Source organism: Callorhinus ursinus, unplaced genomic scaffold (genome assembly GCF_003265705.2).
Source record: "Callorhinus ursinus isolate GAN/ISIS: 27379988/994484 unplaced genomic scaffold, GSC_fseal_2.0 scaffold48, whole genome shotgun sequence".
In the NCBI taxonomy this organism is placed as follows: Eukaryota; Metazoa; Chordata; class Mammalia; order Carnivora; family Otariidae; genus Callorhinus; species Callorhinus ursinus.
Window position 1 is genome coordinate 9757378 of NW_027397110.1, and position 20899 is coordinate 9778276.

The following is a 20899-nucleotide window of genomic DNA, read 5'->3' on the forward strand; positions in this document are numbered from 1 at the left end:
TTTGTCTGTAACGGATTAGAGTCAGCACGCCCCGTCAGGGTAGGGTTGGGCCTCTGGGGGGTCCGGTTCCCCCACATACCCAGGCCACCTGATAGATGAGAGAGGGGGCCGTGTGGAAAGGAGGGGCCTCTCACTTGCATGTTGACATCATTTGTGATCCTGTACCATTTCCCCCCTCCCTAAACCATGACTAGTTGTCACCAGGAGGACGCTTTTAACCCTGCTGAGAACCGTAGGGGCCGACTACCACCTCCCACTCACCCAAGGGGCCCCCTCGGAGCAGTGCTCCACTACGACACATCACTCCTTCTCCCTGGAAAGATCTCAGCCCCCACCGATCAGCTTAAACAACCTAGGTAGGCCTCCCCCCTGCCGCTCCCCCTTCTCTCCAGCTGGTCCCCAGGTGCTGGGATCAGAGCAGTCCTGATCCGAAGAAAATGGGATCCAGGGTAGAAGCTGTTGAAGGGAACAAGGAAGGATGGGGCAGGATTTGTCAGCCTCTGGAGGCAGCCAGTGACCCATAGAGCCCAGAGGCCTGGGTGGGGGGGCAGGGGTCCCTGGCTAATGGCCCACAGTTCATGTCTCCTGAGAGAATGCCTTGGATACAGTCTCAGGTCTGGGCATCCCCAGGGCACCCATTAGGGGTGTGCTTCCATGGCCTCCTCTTGTGCCCTGGGAGCTCAGGGTGGGCAGCGAGGAGTGCTCTTGGGGTCCAGAGCCCCTGGCCCTCTGGCGGCAACGAGGAGTGTTTCTGCCACGCTGCGGAATCTGCCAGGCCTGGGGCCTGTGTGTCCCCTGCTGGCCCCTTTGGTGACCTACAGGCCTTTGAACATGGCCAGGCAACCTGCCTCTGCCTCTGTGTGTCCTTGGTGCCCGTGGAGATGGCCCCCAAGGAGATCGTGTCCGTTCTCTGGGCCTTCTGTGGGCCTGAGATTGTTTGAGAGTAGGATCCTCTGAACAGGGCAGTCAGAAACCAATCCTTGGCAAACCGGCTTTTTTTTTTTTTTTCTTACTCCCTTGCCTTGGAAGCAAACACTAGCACCTAGCCAGGATAGCCCAGCCTAGCCTGGAGTCAGGGAAGGCGGAGCCCGCAGCCAGTTAGTCCTTCTGGCTCTGCCCCTCTCCTCCCCTGCCCATTCCCCCCCAGGCCCTGCCCACCCCCCCCATCTTTATCTCTCAATTTTACAGGCAGGCCGTCACCCAAGCCAGGCTGGATGGTGGGCCTGGGGCGCGGCGTCAGATGGGTAATGCCCTGGGCCTCGAGGGGCTGCAGAGCCTGCCGAGCCCTGAGTTAGCTGTAGCCCTAGTGCCCTCTTTTTCCCAGCTGCAGGCCAGACACACGCACCTGGCCTTACCACCCTCTCCCTGGCACTCTGTCCACTGCCTCTCCTGGCCAGTCTCCCGCTTATCTCGCCCACCCTCTGGCCACAGGCCCTGGTGAGAGGGAGGCACCCTGCCTTGCAGCCTGCATTCCTGCTTTGCTGCTTCTAGACTCTGCACAGTGGTGGGGAGGGCCCGTCGGAAGCTGGATGACATGGCAGTGCCAGGCCAGGTGGGAGGGCAGCCAGTCCATCGGGTGGTGGCAGGGGTGGGAGGTTGGGGCACAGAGCAGAACGTGGAGGGAGTGGTGGGTGCGGCTGATCTGAGAGGCCGCTGAGGAAGTTTCCAGACCTGGGATCAGGCTGAGCAGCCACTGGAGAGTGGTTGGTTATCTCCCTTCACTCATGGACTTAAACCTCAAGGAATGTCCAGACTCAGCCCTTTTGGCTAAATGACCTTGGACGAGTCAGTCCCTGACTCTCTTTGAGCTTCATCTGGAAATTGGGAATAAGGATTCTGGTGATGATGGATGTCAGCAGCTCCACTTGCCCGATGCATGAGAAAACGCTGTGGGAACTGAAAAGCACAGGGCATGGCCAGGGTGCTTGGGCTTTGGGGCTTTGGGGCTTTGGGGCTTTGGGAGGAAGGCATCGAGGAGAGTCTGGGAGCTCTCCGGGTGGGATGGGCGCACTTCCCAGAGAGGTGGGCTCCCCTCTGAATTCTAGCCCAGTTCACCCCTCTTGCTCAGCTGTGTCCTGGGCCTCAGAGCCGTTGCTGGCGGCCGGAGGCAGGTGCTTCTGCTAGGGTCAGTCAGGGGAGGGTACAGCCCCAGAGTTGTTCTCAGGGCCCGTGGTATGGTGGGAACCTGGCACTCGCATGGCCCTGGCCCACCCTACCCTGTGCCTTGCAGAGCTGCAGGACATCGTGCACATCTCCCGGTCCCGGAAGCCGGCCTTCATCCTGAGCTCCATGAGGGACGAGAAGCGGACGTAAGTGGAGGAAGGAGGGAGGCCGCATGTACAAGGCTCTGCTTGGTGCCCTCCCGCAGGCTCGGGGCTTTCAGCTAGTCCACACCAGGGCCCTGTGAGGTAGTTTGCGTCCTCTGTAGTTCACAGGGAAGGGACTGGCTCTTCAGAGAGCCTGGGTCTGCTCTTTCTTCAGTGACCATGCGGGCTCAGGGGTCACACGGAGGGGGCTGCAGGCCTCTCCCTTCCCTCCTGACCTTGTCCTGGTTTCTTGGGGAAGATCACCCAGAGCCCCTCTGTGATGCTGAGCCTGCTTCCCCTGGCTCTACCCTACCCCTTGGCCTGCTTCCCCCCACAGAGCTAGTGGGTGGGCTGGCTTCCCAAGCACCTGCTGTACACCCAGGCCCATCCTCGGAGGCAGGCCTGGGTGATGGGCACAAAGAGCAGAAGAAGCCTTGGTCCTTGAGGACAGTCTCTGGGGCTCAGAAAGAATGTCTGCCAAGCAAGGCAAGTTCCCAGCGCAAATGTGCCGGGAATCAACTGTGCTCTCTCTCTTCTCCCTTCCATAATAGAGCTGCTTTCTTGGTCTCTGGCTCTTACTGTCCCATGCTCCTAACAGCCTGCCTGGGGAGGGATTAGAGCCTTGTTCTGCACGTGCAGGACCTAAGTCCCTGAGAGGTGAAGTGACCTGCTCAAGGTCACACAGTGAGCATCAGAGCAGAGGCTCGAGCCTGGGTCTTCAGAGCTCATGCCCTTCCTGCTGTTGCAGGCTCTCTGGGCGCACAGAATGCCGTTGAGTCAGCAGACACAGCCCCTGCTCCTAGGGCCACATGGTAGCAACAGGTGGCTCTACCTCTCCTTGCCTGAAGGGTTGGCTCCCATTTAGTAGGTCCCACTCGTTTCCAAGGCCGCCCCGTGATGTGCACCCTGGAGGTACCTCTGCCCCATCCGCATACTGGTGGTTCCCGCCACTGCGCTTCCCCTGTGCGTACACGCGTGCACACGCACACACCTGTGCAGGGGTGAGGAAGGTATCAGAGGGAGGACTGACCTGTCCCGGCCAGTAAGAGGAGAGGAGGCAGATTCTCCAAGCAGAATCAGGGTAATTCACCCCAGCCGGAGTACCCTCCCTGCAGGCAGGACTGAGGCGAGAGTTAGGGCACCCCTGTGGGGACCTCCCCACACAGGGCTATGAGCCACATTGCTCCACCTTGCTCCGTCTGGGTTGATGTCTCCGTTGTAAGTCCCGCATCCTTAGAAGGGTCCCTCGCATGTCCGCTCCGGCTTCCCTGGTCAGGGGCCCTGCGGGCCTCCGGTGACAGCCCAGCCTCCCCTGCCACCCTCTGGCCTTGCTGCAGGGCTGGGCAGCTTGTCCAGGAAGACAGGGGACCCGAGAGGTGGGCCGCCCAGGCCTCCATTTACCAGCTGTCTACCGACACCTCCTGAGTGCACTGGATACACAGCTCTGCACAGGGCAGAGCCGGTCTCTGCCCTCAGGGAGCTTCCATCCCATCCTGTGCGGGAGAAAGACGGTGACCGAGGGAACCAAGACACTTGCTTATGGGAGCTAGAGGTGCTCTACACCAAGGAAGTGGGTGGAGGAGGAACAGGCTGGGCTGGAGGGGGCTGATGGCATCACAGCAGGCTTCTCTCAGCAGTGACATTTATGCTGACATGGAAGGATGAGGAGACCAGAAGGTAGCTTCCGGGCCTGAGCACAGACTGTGAGAGCCTTCCCCAGGGCAGGGAGCCTGGCATGGCCGGGCCGTGAGACGTGTCAGGGCATGTGGCAGAGCAGGTGACTCAGGAGTCAGCAGGCCCTGGTCCATCCCGCCGCATCAATTCCCAATCTTGTGACTCAGTGGTCACCTAACCTCCAAGCTTCATTCCTAGCAGGGAGTGTCTGCCTCCAAGGGGTTTGGGACATTTATGCGAATTCACGCTGGGAAAAGCACCTCACAGCTCCTGGCACACAGACGATCCTTCCTCCCTGCCCCCCTCCTCCCCTGCTGCTCCCACCTGGGAGGAGGGTCTTCACCCTCTCCCCCACCCTTCCTGGCCGGCTGCAGGATACCAGCCCTTCCCCCCAGCCTTGTCTAATTCAAAGAGACTTTTCTGAGGCACCTGCTTCAGGGCAGGCCTGGGCCTGCGGATCCAGACCCCCCAAAACCGAGTGGGAGAGACAGACCCAGCTGTCCACTGAGGTGGCACCTGGCCCCTTCCCTTACTGCTGATTGCACTTTTCCCCTCCTGAAATACTCTCTGTTTATTCCTTTACTGACTGTGCTCCTCCCCCCCCCCCCCACCAAAAGAAGCCCCAGTAGCACGCAAGCTCCACTGGGCCTTACCTTTACACGCTCACAGGTGCTCAGGGCCGCAGGCCCACGTAAAGTGCTGGGCTGTAACGGGAGCCTCTTCTCTCCCACTGCTGTCCCCACCACAGCCACGACCACCTGCTCTGCCTGGACGGAGGGGGCGTGAAGGGCCTCGTCATCATCCAGCTCCTCATCGCCATCGAGAAGGCCTCAGGCGTCGCCACCAAGGATCTCTTTGACTGGGTGGCGGGGACCAGCACGGGGGGCATCCTGGCCCTGGCCATTCTGCACAGTGAGGGCAGGCCCCTGGGTGGTGGGGGCAGGGCAGGGTGGGGTTGGGATCTGCCCTCCAATTGCACTCAGTTTCTTTTAAGAGCTTTGCAGAGAGGGTCGTTGGGGCGGGGGGAGGGCCTGGAAGCCCTTCGTGGGGGCAGCTAAGGGCATTGGGGTGCGAGGCTGGGAAGAGAAGGGTTGGGGGGTGGGCTGGGGCTGGGTGCCCTGCCGTCCGTGGGGGACACGACGAGCCTTTCCGTGTACGAAGCATTTTTACATCAGTTGCCTCTACCACTCTCCCCCACAGCCTTGTGAGGCAGGCCCCGCCAGGCCTCAGAAGGGCTGGAAATAGGGAAAGCCATTCTGAGGGTGGATGCAGTGGGTGGTCTCAGGAAGGAGGAGCCACGGAGTCACAGAAAGCCAGAGCCCCAGGCAGCATGCGCTGTTTACCCACAGGGAAATTAAGGCCGTGGGGTAGAGAAGTGCCCCAAAGTCACAGAGCCCAGCCATGGGGTTGCTGGGGCTAGGACAGTTCCTTAGACACCCAGCCCAGCACGTCCCAAGGCCACAGGGCAGCCACGCATCACAGCTTCGCAGAGGTGACAGAGGTGCCTTGCTTACCAGGCAGGCCTCTAGGAAGTTCTTGTCCCCACTCAAGCAGTGTGCCCTTTGTGGAGCTGTCTGGGCTGCGTGATGCTCCCTGCAGGGGGCCCTCCCAGAGCCTGCTACCACCCAGGCAAGAATGGTCCTCTGCCTCGGCTTCTCTGACCTTTCATCCCTGCCCCAGTGCCTGGCAGTTCCCGGCTCTCCAGCGCACCCCCAGGTCTGAAGTCATGGGGAGAGGACCCTCCTGCCCGCAGGCCAGGCCTGTGCCGGGCAATGGGCTGGCGGGGCCGAGGCAGGTGCATGCCCCCGCTCAGGGAGCCCCAGTCCCATGGGGGAGCTGCAGGAATCTGGGTATTGACCGTGTGAGGAGGCCATGGCCCAGCAGTTCAGGGTGTCAGGGACATGAGGCAGCCAGGCCAGGAGGCAGCTGAGAGCAGCATCCCATGGGGCTCTGGGAAGAGGATTATTAGCAGTCTTCTGGGACTTCCCTCCCCTGGCCTCAAGGGCCCCACATCCCCTCTCTGGTCTCTAGTTCCTGCCTTCCATGAGACAAAAGCTATCTTGGATCTGTGTCTGCCCGGCGGGGCATGACGTCTGGGGGCGGAGGTCCTAGCCTCCTCCAGAAAGGGTCACTTTCTTCTTCAGACTCCTGGGGGCTATGGGAGGGATTTGAGAGGTCACCCAGTTCAGCCTCTGGTAAGAACAGACCCCCTCTGCTCCACAGCCCCCCTGCACCCTGCTCGCACAGCCCTGGCCCGAGTGAGGTGCAGCCTGCCCCTTTGACCCTGCCTGTCCTCAGAGGCCTACAGGACAGGGCTGGTCCTTCTATTCTGAGCCAAATGGGGTAGGTCTAGATTAGATTTAGAGGCTCTTACACTTTCAGGGCCCTTCTCTAAGGAGAATACAAAATTATGAATACAGAATGAAGTGCAGAGCCTCGGGGCTGCTGAAGGGGAGTTCTGTCTCTGTGGGAAGCTGCCGAGGAGAGGCCCAGGAGCCCCGGCTGGGTTAAGTGCCTGAGTCAGGCCAGTGTCCGGCTGCCACCCCCTGCCCCTGCAGCTGGCAGGGCCTGGCCCTCGTGTCTCCCCCACCTTGTTCCTAGGCAAGTCCATGGCCTACATGAGGGGTGTGTACTTTCGCATGAAGGATGAGGTGTTCCGGGGCTCACGGCCCTATGAGTCGGGGCCCCTGGAGGAATTCCTGAAGCGCGAGTTTGGAGAGCACACCAAGATGACCGACGTCAAGAAACCCAAGTAAGCCTCCTCAGCAGGAGCACTGTGGCTATGGCCCCAGCTGGGCAGCCCTCCCACCGTTCTGGGGAGGGGGCAGAGGGCTCCCTGCCCCGGTCTGATGAAAGTGGGAAGGGGGCGCTCAGCAGCTCCTTCCCAAGTGGGCCTGGGGCTTCTGGAGAACGCTCTTGCGGGACACCCCCCACCCGGGACTGCTGTTTTCCCACCCAGACGGCACATCCCTGGGTCAGAAGGGGTCGCTTCTCAGCCGCCACACACCAGGGACTTTTTGCGGAGTGGGGCTGTGCTGCAGGCGTTGTGTGTGCGTGTGCATGTGTGTGTGTGTGGGGGGGGGGTGGTTTGAAGGGGGCCACCGCCAGGTGGAAAGGCCAGTGAGCCATTTGCAGTCTGGTTGGGAGATAAGTGACCTGAAAAATGACAGCCGTGCAGGGCTGCAGATGTTTGAGAAGTTCCAGAAGAGCCTACAGCACAGCTACTTCTTTGTAGGACTACCCAGCCCGGAATTACTTTATTGTCCGTTTCATGCCTGTGTCTGTCACCTGCCAGACTTGAGCTCCCTGAGGCAAGAATATGGCTGCCTTGTTTTCTCTGCAGCCCCAGCATCTGCCCCAGAGCAGGGCACTGAGAAGTGTTCATGAGCTGACAGAGGAGGACTGAGGGCGAGGTGGTCAGGGAGAGCTTCCTGGAGGTTGTGATGTGTGAGCGAGGCCTAGTGGGTTAGGGAGGATTTCTTTTCATAATAAAGCTAGCTTTTTTTTTTTTTAATTTAAGAATAATGCATAGTTTTTTAAGAAAAATTGGGAAAATACAAAAAAATAATAAAAGTAAAAAGGAGGAAATATTATTCATGTAGTAAAAACCAAAAGATGTTTTAAAAACATTTTTGTGTATTTTATCCTAGATATTTTCTCTCTCTTAAATGGTGAAATAGAACATACATTTAGAAAAGTACATACACCAGTTCAGTGAATAATTATAAAGCAAACACCCACATAATCACCAGCCAAGTCCCAAAGCCCGTTGAGCAGGTCCCCAGCCCCTTCGCAGCTCCTGCCCTACCGCCCGGGGGCGCTGCTGTCCCGACTGATGTGCAATGGATTTCCTGGACTTTCTTTCTTTCTTTCTTTCTTTCTTTCTTTCTTTCTTTCTTTCTTTCTTTCTTTCTTTCTTTCTTTCTTTCTTTCTTTCTCTCTCTCTCTTTCTCTCTTTCTTTCTTTCTTTTCTTTTCTTTTCTTTTCTTTTTCTTAGAGGGGATTTGGGGAGGGGCAGAGGGAGAGAGAATAGAATCTCTCTCCCTCTGAGCTGGGCTCAGAGCTGACAGAGGAGGACTGAGGGCAAGGTGGTCAGGGGGAGCTTCCTGAAGGTAGTGATGTGGGCTCCACACATGGAGCCCAGTGTGAGCCCAAGGCAGGGCTCAGTCTCACAACCCTGAGATCATGACCTGAGCTGAAATCAAGAGTCAAATGCTTAACTGATTGAGCCATATAGGCGCTCCTACCTTTTTAGATATTTTAAAGGCTGTTCGCCTCTCCTCTTTTGTAAAGTTCCTGTTCAAGTGTTTTGCCTATTTTTGGTAAAATTGGGTTGTGGGATTTGGGGGTTAAAAGGCATTTATGGGGGCGCCTGGGTGGCTCAGTCGTTAAGCGTCTGCCTTCAGCTCAGGTCATGATGCCAGAGTCCTGGGATCGAGCCCCGCATCGGGCTCCCTGCTCAGCGGGAAGCCTGCTTCTCCCTCTCCCACTCTCCCTGCTTCTGTTCCCTCTCTCACTGTGTCTCTCTGTCAAAGGGATAAATAAAATCTTTTTTTAAAAAAAGGGCATTTATGTATGTATGTATTAGATTTTAAGTAATCTTTACACCCAGCGTGGGCTTGAACCCACAATTCCAAGGGGCTAAGAGCCTCTTTTTTTGTTTGTTTGTTTTTTAAAGATTCATTTATTTATTTTAGAGGGAGAGAGAGCAGGGGTGAGGGGCAGAAGGAGAGAGAGAATCTCAAGCAGACTCCCCGCTGAGTGCAGAGCCCCACTCAGGGCTCAATCCCAGGACCCTGCAATCATGACCTGAGCAGAAATCAAGAGTCGGAGGCTTAGGGGCGCCTGGGTGGCTCAGTCGGTTGAGCAACTGCCTTCGGCTCAGGTCATGATCCCAGAGTCCTGGGATCGAGCCCCACGTCGGGCTCCCTGCTCAGTGGAGAGCCTGCTTCTCCCTCTCCCTCTGCCTGCCTCTCTGCCTACTTGTGCTCTCTCTCTCTCTGTCAAAAAAAAAAAAAAAAAGTCGGAGTCTTAACCGACTGAACCCCCCAGGCACCCCAAGAGGCTTCTTAATGATCTTTTTTTTTTTTTAAGATTTTATTTATTCATTTGACAGACGACAGCGAGAGAGGGAACACAAGCAGGGGGAGCGGGAGAGGGAGAAGCAGGCTTCCCGCAGAGCAGGGAGCCCGATGCGGGGCTCGACCCCAGGACCCTGAGATCATGACCTGAGCCGAAGGCCGAAGGCAGATGCCCAACGACTGAGCCACCCTTAATGATCTTTTTTATATTCTGAAAACTAGTCCTTTGATGGATATATAAATAGATTTTAAATCTTTTCTCCTACTCCATGGCTTGTCTTTTCATTCTCTTTACAGTGTTTTGTTGATGGATGTTCTTAATGTAGTAGAATTTATAATTTTTTTTTTTTTTTTTATGGTTTGCGCTTTTTCTGTTTGTTCAAGAACCCTTCCTTAGCCTGAGGCAGGAAGCAATTTCCCCATCAGGTCAGAAATCTCTCTAGATCTGTCTTTCACGTTTAGGTCTTTATCAACCTAGAATTGTTTTTTGTATCAGGGGAAACCCAATTTCATGTTTTCCACATGAATAATCAGTTACCCCAGCCTCACCTGTGAAGAAGTCTGTCTTTCCCTCCATGTCTGCTCGGTGGTTTCTGACTATGTTCTGTTCTGTGGGCTGGCTCTGTTCCTCAGCTTTATGACGAGTCCCGATTTCTGGGACAGCAGAGCCTCCCACCTTGTCCGTCTTCAAGGGTATCACGGCTTTCTTGGAGGCACCCTAGAGAAGTGGTTGAGATCAAGTGCCCTGAAGTTTCCTCTTTTCAAAAATGGGAATAACATACTACCTTCCTCCTGGGGTTTTCATGAGGAGGAAAAAAAGTTAATATTTAGAAAGCACCAGGGGGCGCCTGGGTGGCTCAGTCGTTAAGCGTCTGTCTTCGGCCCAGGCCCTGGTCCCAGGGTCCAGGAATCTATAATTTATTTATATATTTATTTATAAATAAATAAAATCTTAAAAAAAAAAAACAACACCTGGTGGAGCACCTGAAGCTGGCTCAAGTCAGAGGAGCATGCAACTGTTCATCTCAGGGTTTGTGAGTTCAAGTCCCACGTTGGGTGTAGAGATTGCTTAAATAAATATTCTTTTTTTTGAAGGAAAGCACCTGGCACACACAAATGCTGTACAAAGGTTACTTGTTGCTATTTGTGCTTCCACGTAAATGGTAGCATCAGATTGCCCAGTTCTACAGAAAATCAAATCCTGCTGGAACTTTGATAAAGATTACGTTGAATCCGTACGCTTATTTGCGGGGAGAAATGGCCTCTGAAAACACTGAGTCTCCCAATTAGAGAATAGAGTGAAACATTCCATTGGTTTAAAATTTCTCAGTGTGGTTTTATAGTTTTCTCTTTGGAGATCCAGCACATCAGTGGCTCGGGTTCTTCATGGGTTTTGTGCTACTGTAAATTATACATTTTTAGAGATACCATTTATTTATTTGACCATGTTTAATTGTGGTAAAATACACGTAACATAAAAATTACCATCTAAACCCTTTTAAGTACAGTTGAGTAAGTGGTAAGTACATTCACACTGGTACGCAGCTGACCTCCCAAACGTTTTCATCCTGCAAAACTAAAACTCTGTTCTCATTAAACAACACTCCATTCCCAGCTCCCCCAGGTCCTGGCAACCGCCATTCTACTTTCTCTCTCGAGGATTTTGACTGCTCTAGGGACACCCTGGAAGCGGGCCATACAATATTTGTCCTTTTGCAGCTGGCCCCTCTTACTGAGCATAGTGTCCTTGATGTTCATCCATGTTGTAACACGTGTCAGAGTTTCCTTCCTGTTCAAGGCTGAATAACATGCCATTGTGTGGATACACCACATTGTGTTTGTCTGTTCATCTCCCGATGGATGTTTAGGTTGTTCCCATCATTTGACTGTTGTTGATAACACTGCCATTCACACAGGTGTACAGGCACCTTTCCTAGTTCCTGCTTTCAATTCCTGGCGCCTTTTACAGAGAGAGTTCTGAGGGGCTCCGCTGGCTAATATTTTGTTTAGATTTTTGCATCCACGTTCATGAATGAGCTTGGACCCATTTTTTCCCATTTGGGGGTTGCCGGGTTTTGGTTTTGAGAGAGTATTTCCTCTTATTTTCTATTTTTTTGGAAAAGGTAGTATAATAAAGACTTTGCTTCTTCTTGAGTATTTGGTGAAATTTGCCAGTGAAGTCATTAGGGCCTGGAGTTTGCTTGGAGGAAGATTTTTGACGGTGGCATTAACTTCTTTAATGTTTATAAGACTATTTAGAATTTCTAAATGTCTTTTGAGTTGGTTTTGGTTATGTTTTTCTAGGAATATGTCAATTTCATCAGCTCTTCAAATTTATTGGCATAGAGTTGTTCAGAATGTTCTCTTATCTTTTTAATGTCTTCAGCATCTGTTGTGATGCCCCCTTCAGTCCTAATTATGTACACCTTCTCTGTTCTTCTTTACCAGTCCTGCTACAGGCTTTTCCATTGGATTAATCTTTCAGAAAACCAACTCTTGGGTATTCATTGGCTCTCTGTTGTGTGTTTGTTTTCTGCTTCATTTATTTCTGCTTTTATTTTTATTCCTTCTTGTACTTTCTTTGGGTATATTTAGCTGTTTTTTTTTTTAACTTCTTGAAATAAATGATGCTCATTGATTTTTAACCTTTGGTTGTATTGTATAATATATGTGTACATATGTGTGTATGTGTAAGTTTAAACATTTTTCCCTAAGAACTGTTTTTTTTTTTTTAAGTTAAAATTATTTTTAGGGGCTCCTGGGTGGCTCAGTCGTTAAGCGTCTGCCTTCGGCTCAGGTCATGATCCCAGGGTCCTGGGATCGAGCCCCACATCGGGCTCTCCACTCAGCGGGGAGCCTGCTTCTCCCTCTCCCACTCCCCCTGCTTGTGTTCCCTCTCTCGCTGTGTCTCTCTCTGTCAAAAAATAAATAAAATGTTTAAAAAAAAAAGTTAAAATTATTTTTAGTAATCTCTACACTCAATGTGGAGCTCAAATTCATGACCCCAGGATCAAGAATTGCACGTTCTTCTGACTGAGCCAGGCAGGCACCCCTCTAAGAAGTGTTTTAATGATATCCCATAAGCATGTTTATGATTTCTTGGTTCAAAATACTTTCTAATTTTTATTATAATTTTTTAAAATTTAATTTTATTTAAAAATTTTAAAAATTTTATTTACTTGACAGAGAGAGAAAGCATAAGCATGGGGAGGGGCAGGCAGAGGGAGAAGCAGGCTCCCCACTGAGCAGGGAGCCCGTTGTGGGGCTTGATCCCAGGACTCCAGGATCATGACCTAAGCTGAAGGCAGACACTTAACCGACTGAGCCACCCAGGCGCCCCATCATTGTAGTTTCTTAACCATAGTTTCTTAAAAGTACATTTCTCAATTTCTAAACTTAGGGAATTCTCTAGTTGTATTTTTGTTATTAATTGCTCTGTGGCCAGAGGATATGCTCTGTATGATTTTAGTCCTTCAGAATGTGTCGAGACTTGGTTTGTGGACTTCTCTACAGTCAATTCTTTTTAACATTTTTATTTTATTTATTCATGAGAGACAGAGAGGCAGAGGGAGAAGCAGGCTCCCAAGGAGCAGGGAGCCCGATGTGGGGCTCAATCCCAGGACTCTGGGATCATGACCTGAGCCGAAGGCAGATGCTTAACCATCTGAGCCACCCAGCTGCCCTACAGTCAATTCTTATAAATGTCCCACATCTAATTTGAAAGAATATAGATTTTGCATTGAGTGCCAAGTTCTGCAGTCGATTAGGTCATATAGCTAAGAATGTTTAAAATTTTCAATTCTGCTGTACCGTTAAGAATTCTTTGTCCATTTTTTTTTTAGATTTTATTTATTTATTTGACAGAAAGAGAGAGAGCACAAGCAGGGGGAGAGGCAGAGGGAGAAGCAGACTCCCCACTGAACAGGGAGCCTGATGCGGGGCTCGACCCCAGGACCCTGGGACCATGACCCGAGCTGAGGGCAGACGCTTAATGGACTGAGCCATCCAGACAACCCCTTTGTCCATTTTTATCGATTATTGAGAAAGCTCTATTGAAATCTCCTACTATGGGAACTGCCCTTTTGCCCTATAGTGCTGTCAACTTTTTAAATATTTTGACACTATGTTATTAAGTGTATATATATTTAAATTTTTATATATTTTTCTGGTTACTGGAATCTTTATTATTATGGAATACCTGTCTTTATCTGTAGGAATGCTTTTTGCTTTAAAGCCCATTTTATCCTGATACTAATACAGAAACACTAGCTTTCTTTGGTTATATTTGTATGGTATATCTGTATTCACCCTTTAACTCGACCTTCTTGAGTCCCTGTTTTATTTATTTATTTATTTATTTTTAAGGTTTTATTTATTTGACAGAGAGAGAGAGAGAGAGAGAGCACAAGAAGGGGGAGCGGCAGGCAGAGGGAGAGGGAGAAGCAGGCTCCCTGCTGAGCAAGGAGCCCAATGCGGGGCTTGATCCCAGGACCCTGGAATCATGACCTGAGCCAAAGGCAGACACTTAACCTACTGAACCACCCAGATACTCCTTGAGTCCATATGTTTGGCTCAGGTCATGATCCTGGAGTCCGGGATCGAGTCCCACATCGGGCTCCCTGCTCAGCAGGGAGTCTGCTTCTCCCTCTGACCCTCTTCCCTCTCATGCTCTCTGTCTCTCATTCTCTCTCTCTCAGATAAATAAAATCTTTAAAAAAAAAAGAGTCCTTATGTTTTAAATGTGTTTTCTGTAAATAGCCTATAGTTGGATTTGTTTTTTAATCTAAGCTGTATTCTTTGTTCTTACCTAGACCATTTAATCCATTTATACTTTTTAAGTGCATGGTAATATATTGACTTACGTTAACTAGTGAAGTCTGATTTAGTTGATTGATTTGACTATCAGAAGATTCATGTGGTTAATCTAATAGTTTATAAATATAAATATTTGTATTTATATTTACATAATTACTGATATATTTGGGATGGTATGTGCCAACCTATTCTGCATTTCTTTTTCTCTTTTTTGCCTTCTTTTAGAATTACTGAATAATTTTGATCATTATATTTCCTCCCCGTGGTTTGAAATCTGTGCACTCATTTCTTTTTTTCTTAGTGCATGCTTAACTTATGGAAGTCTAAATTTAATTGATACCATTACCCTTCTCTCAGATAATCAAGGCTTATAAAATAATTTAATTCCATTATATGTATAAGTGTTTCCCTGTATTTGAAGTCTATCTTGTTTTTTTAAGCTCACAAGACATTATTATTATCTTTCAAAGTTTGTTTTCCTTTAGATTTATCCAGTAGTGTGCTGGGAAAACAGATTTCTAGGGGAAGAAGCCCTGATTTATAGTGTTCACTAATTCCCATGGCATAAAGACTCCCACCATGGCCAATTTCAAGTTACTAACCATTTAACAACCACCTTGTGGGATTTAGCAATAGGTTCTTACAAGCCAGTATGAGCTGGCTCCAGCACACTGTTGGCTATGTGTTTGTATGTGTGTGTATGCATATGCATATGTGTGTGTATAGGTGTCTCTCACTTCTTTGTTCTACAGTCTTCCTTGCATTTCAGACTTCCATCTGTGACCACTTTCCTTCTGCCTGAAGTATAGTCTTTTGACTTTTCCTTAGAGAGGGTCTCCTGGTGGCAAATTCTCTGCCAGCAGAATTGTTTGAAAATATTTTCAAGTTATTTTCTTTTGATTCTTGCTGGGTATAGAATTTTAGACTGATGATTTTCTTGGGGAACATGCAAGATATCATTCTATCATCTTTTAACTTCCATTGTGGCCCTTGCAAAATCAGTTTCAGTCTGTTACTCCTTTGAAAGTAATTGATCTTTTTTCTCTGGATGTTTTAATTTATGTGTTTGCTTTTGGCGTTCTGCCATTATACCATGATATAACTAGATATGAATTACTTCCAATTTATCCTGCATGGGATTTATTAGTTTTGAATCTTTGGGTTTTTGCCTTTCTTAGTCCTGGAAGCCTGAGTTGTTATCTCTTCAACCCTTGCCTCTAATTTTCTCTCTCCTCTCCTTCTGGAACTCCAATTAAACATATGCTAAACCTTTTCTGTCTTCCATGTCTTTTAACTTCTCCTGTATATTCTATAATTTTATCTCTCCATGTTGCATTCTAGACAATTTCTTTTTACCCATTTTCCAATTCACTAATTCTCTCTTTAGCTTTATCTAATTTCCACTTAACCCATCCATTGATTTTTAAAATTCTATTGCCTTTTTATTTTTTAATTTCTAGCAGTACTCTTTGGTTCTTCTTCAAATCTTCTAGGCCATTACTTATAGTTTCCTATTCCCTGAAGATATTATCATGCTTGCCTTTGATGTCTTTAATATTGTAAGTATAGCTGTTTTATAATCTTTATTTAAGGACTCAAATATCTGAAGTCTATGTAGGTATGTTTTGCTGTTTATGTTGGTTTATGCTGGCTTTCATTTAGGATGTTTTATTTCATTGTGTGCTGCACCCCCTCTCCCACCGCCTTTTAACTGTGTGGTGTTCGTTAGTATTGAAAAATAATATGTGTGGATTCTTTGAGGCCTAGACTGAGAGTGTCTTCCTCCGTAGTGTTTTGTGTTGTCTCTTTCAGGTACCTAGGTACCTGCCATCTAGGGTCCCGATAACTAAATTCTTGGTTTGGGGACTTCCCCCAGGTGATGTAAATTTAGACTGCAAACCTACAGAAAGTTAGCTTGTGGTTATACATTTTCAGGGTTTTTTTCTCGCTCTCATTTATCCAATGCCAAGGTAACTTTCCTCACAGCCTCTGGGGTGAGAAAGGGGCAGGTTTATTTCTGGTTTACCCTTATCTAGGAGTGCCTAATGTGGCACTCCTAGGTCCCAGCCTAATGTGGGACCCTGGAATTTGGAATGGGTGCAAAATATTTTATTTACTTACCCATTCTATTGTTACCATTTACTTATTTATTTCTTAAAGTTTATTATTTTCTTTTTTTAGTAATCACTATACCCAACTATACCCAATAATCACTATACTTGAACTCACAACCCTGAGATCGAGAGTCCCGTGCTCTTCTGACTGAGCCAGCCGACTGAGCTAGCCGGGCGCCCCTCTATTGTTACCACTTAGATCAGTTCATTTTTTACTGTAATAAATTATGTTGTGCTGAATAGCTTTATGCAAGAAGCTCTTATTGTAGCTCAGATTCTTCCTTTGGGATAAATTTTCCAAAATGGAATTCTTAGATGGAATTCTCAGATATTTGTAAGATTTGTACATATTAACTTCCAAGGGGGCTGTGCCAGTCCACATTCCCTGCAGTATTTAAGGATGTTTTTGTCTTTTGAGAAAAGTTGGAGTCTTCTTTAATAGGTTCTAGACTCACACGGTGAACCATTGAAGAGGAATCAAAGGCGACATGGTGAAAAGTCTCCTCCCACTGCTGTCTGTCAGCTGCAGCCACCAAGCTGTCCCCTGCCCCAGAGGCAGCTCACTGTTCCTAGGTTCTGCTCATGGGTCCCTCTGACCAAGCAAATAGGTACCTCAGTGTTTTGGGTGTTGTTCTTAAATAAATGGTGGCATACTGCACACACTGTCCCAAACCTTACTTTTTGCACTTGACCATAAACCTTGGCGCTCAGTGCCCATCAATACATAAAGTGCTTCTTCAGTCATTCTGCAGTGACACAGACCGCCTGGGGTAGGGGAACCGTGGTGCATCGAAACATCCCGCTGATGGACATTTCTGCTGTTTCCATTGGTTTGCTTTTTTTTTTCCTAAGATTTTATTTATTTGACAGAGAGAGATACAGTGAGAGAGGGAACACAAGCAGGGTGAGGGGGAGAGGGAGAAGCAGGCTTCCCGTGGAGCAGGGAGCCCGATGTGGGGCTCGATCCCAGGACCCTGGGATCATGACCTGAGCCGAAGGCAGACACTTAACGACTGAGCCACCCAGGCGCCCGCCCATTGGTTTGCTTTGACAAACCTGTTAATAACTTTGCGTATGCCCATCTCCCCCATGCATGAGCATGTCTTAGGATGAACTCCCAGAAGCAGGATCACTGGATGTAAGGATAACGCCTTCGGTAATCTGGATGAAACTTGCCAAAGTGGACTTTCAGGGGTGGCTAAGTCAGTGATCAGCTGTCTTGCTCCTTGTTTCTCTCCAGGGTGATGCTGACAGGGACCCTGTCTGACCGGCAGCCTGCTGAACTCCACCTCTTCCGGAATTATGATGCCCCGGAGTCTGTACGGGAGCCTCGATTCAGCCAGAATACTAACCTCAAGCCTCCAACTCAGCCCTCAGGTTAAAACCATGTCTGATGCATCTGTGGGAAACAGTCGGCCTAAGAGGCTACGGGGTGGAGGGTCAGAGTCATAGGCTTGCTGCCAGGCACCCCCGGCCCACCACCATCCCACCCACTGTCCCCAGTCTTTATCAGCCGAGGGCAGGCAGAACTGGGGAGCTCTTCCGCCTCAGGCAGCCTAGAGGAGCCTCCTGGGGGCTCTCAGTTGCACCCTGTCTTCTACCCGGACAGCAGGGCCAGAGAGCATGACCTGTGGGTCGTGCTTCTGAAGAGTTCCCAGCCTCTCCCTCTTCCTGCAGACCCACAGACACACATGCACATGCACACTGAGATCTGCAGTGCATGGGCGTTGTACCAGTTCCCTGTGCCACTGGGCCACCTTCTTCCCTCACCCCCCCAGAGCAGCTGGTGTGGAGGGCTGCCCGGAGCAGTGGGGCAGCCCCCACCTACTTCCGGCCCAATGGGCGCTTCCTGGATGGTGGGCTGCTGGCCAACAATCCCACGCTGGACGCCATGACTGAGATCCATGAGTACAACCAGGACATGATCCGCAAGGTGAGAGCACCTCCAGTCAGAGGGGCTGGGCATGACCGTCCCCTGTAGCCACCGTGTTTCAGCAAATCTTACTAAGGATCGCCTCCTAGGAGAGCACGTGGTTTTTATCCTTAGGCTCATTCATTGGTGCGTTGGATAGCAGCTTTAACTCACACTTGAACCTGCTTGATGGGTGGTGTCTGCCCAGAGCTCTGTGCTAATCAGAGGGACTCTGAGGCCCAATCTGGTGTGAGTGGTGAAGGGCGCCTAGTGGGGAGAGCGGCGGGCACACCAGGACATGCCAGCCTCAGTGCTGGCCACTGCCCAGCCTGGGAACACGTGCTTGCCCTTGGGGAGCTCACGTCTAGGAGACTGTTTGCAAATGCCGCTCCAGGGATTTCGCGTGCTGTGATGGAGGGCTGTGCAGGACCCTGGGAGAAGGATTGCCTCTGCTGAGAGACCTGGGGGCTCGGGAAGGGCGCATGGAAGAGGCCTCTAGGGAGGAGACAGTGATCCGGAGGAACAGAAGTGGCCCTCAGCCCAAGGAGCTTAGCACAGAGGTGGGGCAAGGCCCATGTGTGTTAGCCGCCGCGCTGTGCGGTGGGCTCAGGCCTCGGGGCCAGACAGCCACAGGGTTGGTATCCCGGCTCTGCGACCGTGTTTCACTCCAGCCACTGCACGGGAGAGTGATGATACCTGCGGGGGGACTGGCATGAGGCATCCGCGTGCTTTTCTGTAACATGTGTAGGACACTGCCTGACCCCTAGTGTGCCAGGTCCTTGCAGGCTGCCGTTCTCACTGTGGTCGTCAGGAAGCCCCGGATGCAGCCCCTGGGTGACACCGCAAGGGCGGCCCGCACAGAGGCAGGCGCCCTCTAGGGGCCAGACAGGGCAGGGCAGGCTTTCTGGAGGAGGAGGGACTCGAAGATTCAGATGGGGAAGGGTCTTCATCATCTAAGTGGCCTCCTGTGGTGGATGAGCCCCCCCCGGGGAGGGGGCACTTGCCAAGGTGCCCAGCATATTGGCGGCGGAGCTTGTTGCAGAGCAAAGGAGGGGACAGCGCAGGCTCTGCTCCTGCCGCCTGGGGAAGGGTCTGCCGGCGGGAAGAGCCCCTCCAACTACCCCCATCCTGTCCCCAACAGGGTCAGGGCAACAAGGTGAAGAAGCTCTCCATTGTGGTCTCTCTGGGGACAGGGAGGTCCCCACAGGTGCCCGTGACCTGTGTGGATGTATTCCGTCCCAGCAACCCCTGGGAACTGGCCAAGACCGTTTTTGGGGCCAAGGAATTGGGCAAGATGGTGGTGGACTGTGTGAGTATGGGCCCCTCCCCAGCTCCACTGCCCTCCCGGCCTCAGCCCCTGGGACCCTGGGTGTCAGGGAGGCTCTGTTGAACCTCGTTAGCCAGCTCAGGGTAGAGGGTCCCCGCTTCCGTCTCAGTGTTGGCAGGGACCCTTAGTGACCACGTACCGTTGGGGGCTTTCAGGCGTCCTTTAACCGTGGAGCCCTTCCTTCGAACACAGCCCCGTGTGGAAGCCCAGACTATCGCGTGGGACACAAGCCGCAGGGGGCGGGACCCCGAGGCCTGTCCACTCAGGCCCTGCCCCACTCCCCACCAGGCAGTGCTGCCAAGCTGCCCGGGAAGACCACAGACCGGGCCCCTCTGTTCCACAGCTGGGAGAGTCACTGCAGCCCAGGCTGGGGACTCCACTGGGGGTGGGGTGGCTAAGCCGGACTAGAACCAGGGGATGCCCGGGCAGTGACTCAGGGTGCAGTGTGTGCTGAACGCTCACAGAGCCCACTTCTTGCCAGTGCACAGATGCGGATGGGCGGGCCGTGGACCGGGCCCAGGCCTGGTGTGAGATGGTTGGCATCCAGTACTTCAGGTGAGGACTCAGCCGGCATTGGCCCCAGCCCCATGCCCCGGCCTGGCCAGACCCAGTGACCTTCCCCACCCAGCCCTTCGTGCGCTCTTCCCCTTTCCCCAAGCGGCTGCTCTGGGTCCCGAGCCCACCCCAGTCCTCGCTCTTGTCCCCCCACCCAAGCCAAGCCTCCTGGGGTGAGCCCTCCTCCTTGACCCAGACAGATTGAACCCCCAGCTGGGGACAGACATCATGCTGGACGAGGTCAGCGACACGGTGCTGGTCAATGCCCTGTGGGAGACTGAGGTCTATATCCACGAGCACCGAGAACAGTTCCAGAAGCTCATTCAGCTGCTGCTCTCACCGTGAGGCTGGGCTCCCAGCCACCCCCACCTCATTCCACCCACCCAGCCCCTGATGGAGAGGCTGGGCGATGCCCACCCAGCGCGCCACCTGGGCAGACCTGGGCCTGGGCGGCTCTGCATCTACAGACCAGACCGGGCCTCAGAGGGCGCTGGGCTTCCTGCCGGAGGCTGGTCCCCAAGGCCTGACCCCACTGTCCTCACCTTCTGGCACCTTTAGTCATTCCAGGCTTAAAAATCCTAGAGCCTCACTCGGGCCCTCTCCCCGGTAGCCAAGGACAACTGATGCTTGAGCCCCTAGACCTGGTGATTTAGACACTAAGGGGGTCTTACCGCTCCCCCCAAGACCCCTTCCGCTCTCTGCCCTCTTCCCTGGGGGGGACGGGGATTGGCGAAACAGGCTGCTGCCCACCCGTCAGCAGGGGAAGGCTGGGCCCCAGGAGCGGAGCTCCCTATCCCGACTTTGCTCCTCAACACACACCCAGCACCTGCGCCCCTCAGAGCTGCCCCACCCTGGGAGCTCTCCTCCGCTCTCAAAGGTCACTCCTGGAACCTCAGTTATTCTTCCCAACAGGAAGTGGTAGATGAGGGGGCGGGGCTCCAGGGGCTGCTCCAAACCGAAATAAATGGTTTGATTCCTGTTCAGCCGTGTTGTGTGCACTGTGCTGAGTGCCTCCGTCCCCCAACCCCCCCAGCTCCCTTCAACCTGACTCATCATCCTGTGCCCCCTTGGATAAGTGCTCTGTTTCCCGGCCTCCCCCAGTGGGGGGGGGGGGG

The 20899-nt window shown here is 51.7% G+C and overlaps 2 protein-coding genes across 6 annotated transcripts in view; both read left to right on the plus strand.

The window, feature by feature from the left end:
- PLA2G6 (phospholipase A2 group VI) overlaps positions 1-20767 on the plus strand; it is a 60406-nt gene extending 39639 nt beyond the window's left edge. For 3 of the 5 annotated variants that reach the window (XM_025881810.2, XM_025881807.2, XM_025881809.2), the window contains 9 exons: positions 195-356; positions 2231-2309; positions 4729-4892; positions 6582-6732; positions 17231-17367; positions 17769-17923; positions 19044-19211; positions 19711-19784; positions 19985-20767. In XM_025881810.2, the coding sequence (XP_025737595.1) occupies positions 195-356; positions 2231-2309; positions 4729-4892; positions 6582-6732; positions 17231-17367; positions 17769-17923; positions 19044-19211; positions 19711-19784; positions 19985-20129 (1235 nt within the window). In that variant the 3' untranslated portion in view covers positions 20130-20767. Of the gene's footprint in view, positions 1-194; positions 357-2230; positions 2310-4728; positions 4893-6581; positions 6733-17230; positions 17368-17768; positions 17924-19043; positions 19212-19710; positions 19785-19980 lie in introns of all 5 variants that reach the window. The other 2 variants (XM_073882774.1, XM_025881811.2) reach the window with 2 other exon arrangements.
- A 131-nt stretch (positions 20768-20898) lies between these two features.
- Position 20899, plus strand: part of BAIAP2L2 (BAR/IMD domain containing adaptor protein 2 like 2) — a 25023-nt gene continuing 25022 nt past the window's right edge. Inside the window, exon 1 of the mRNA XM_025882285.2 lies at position 20899. This exon is cut by the window's right edge and continues 794 nt beyond it. The gene's annotated coding sequence lies outside the window, so the exon portion shown is untranslated.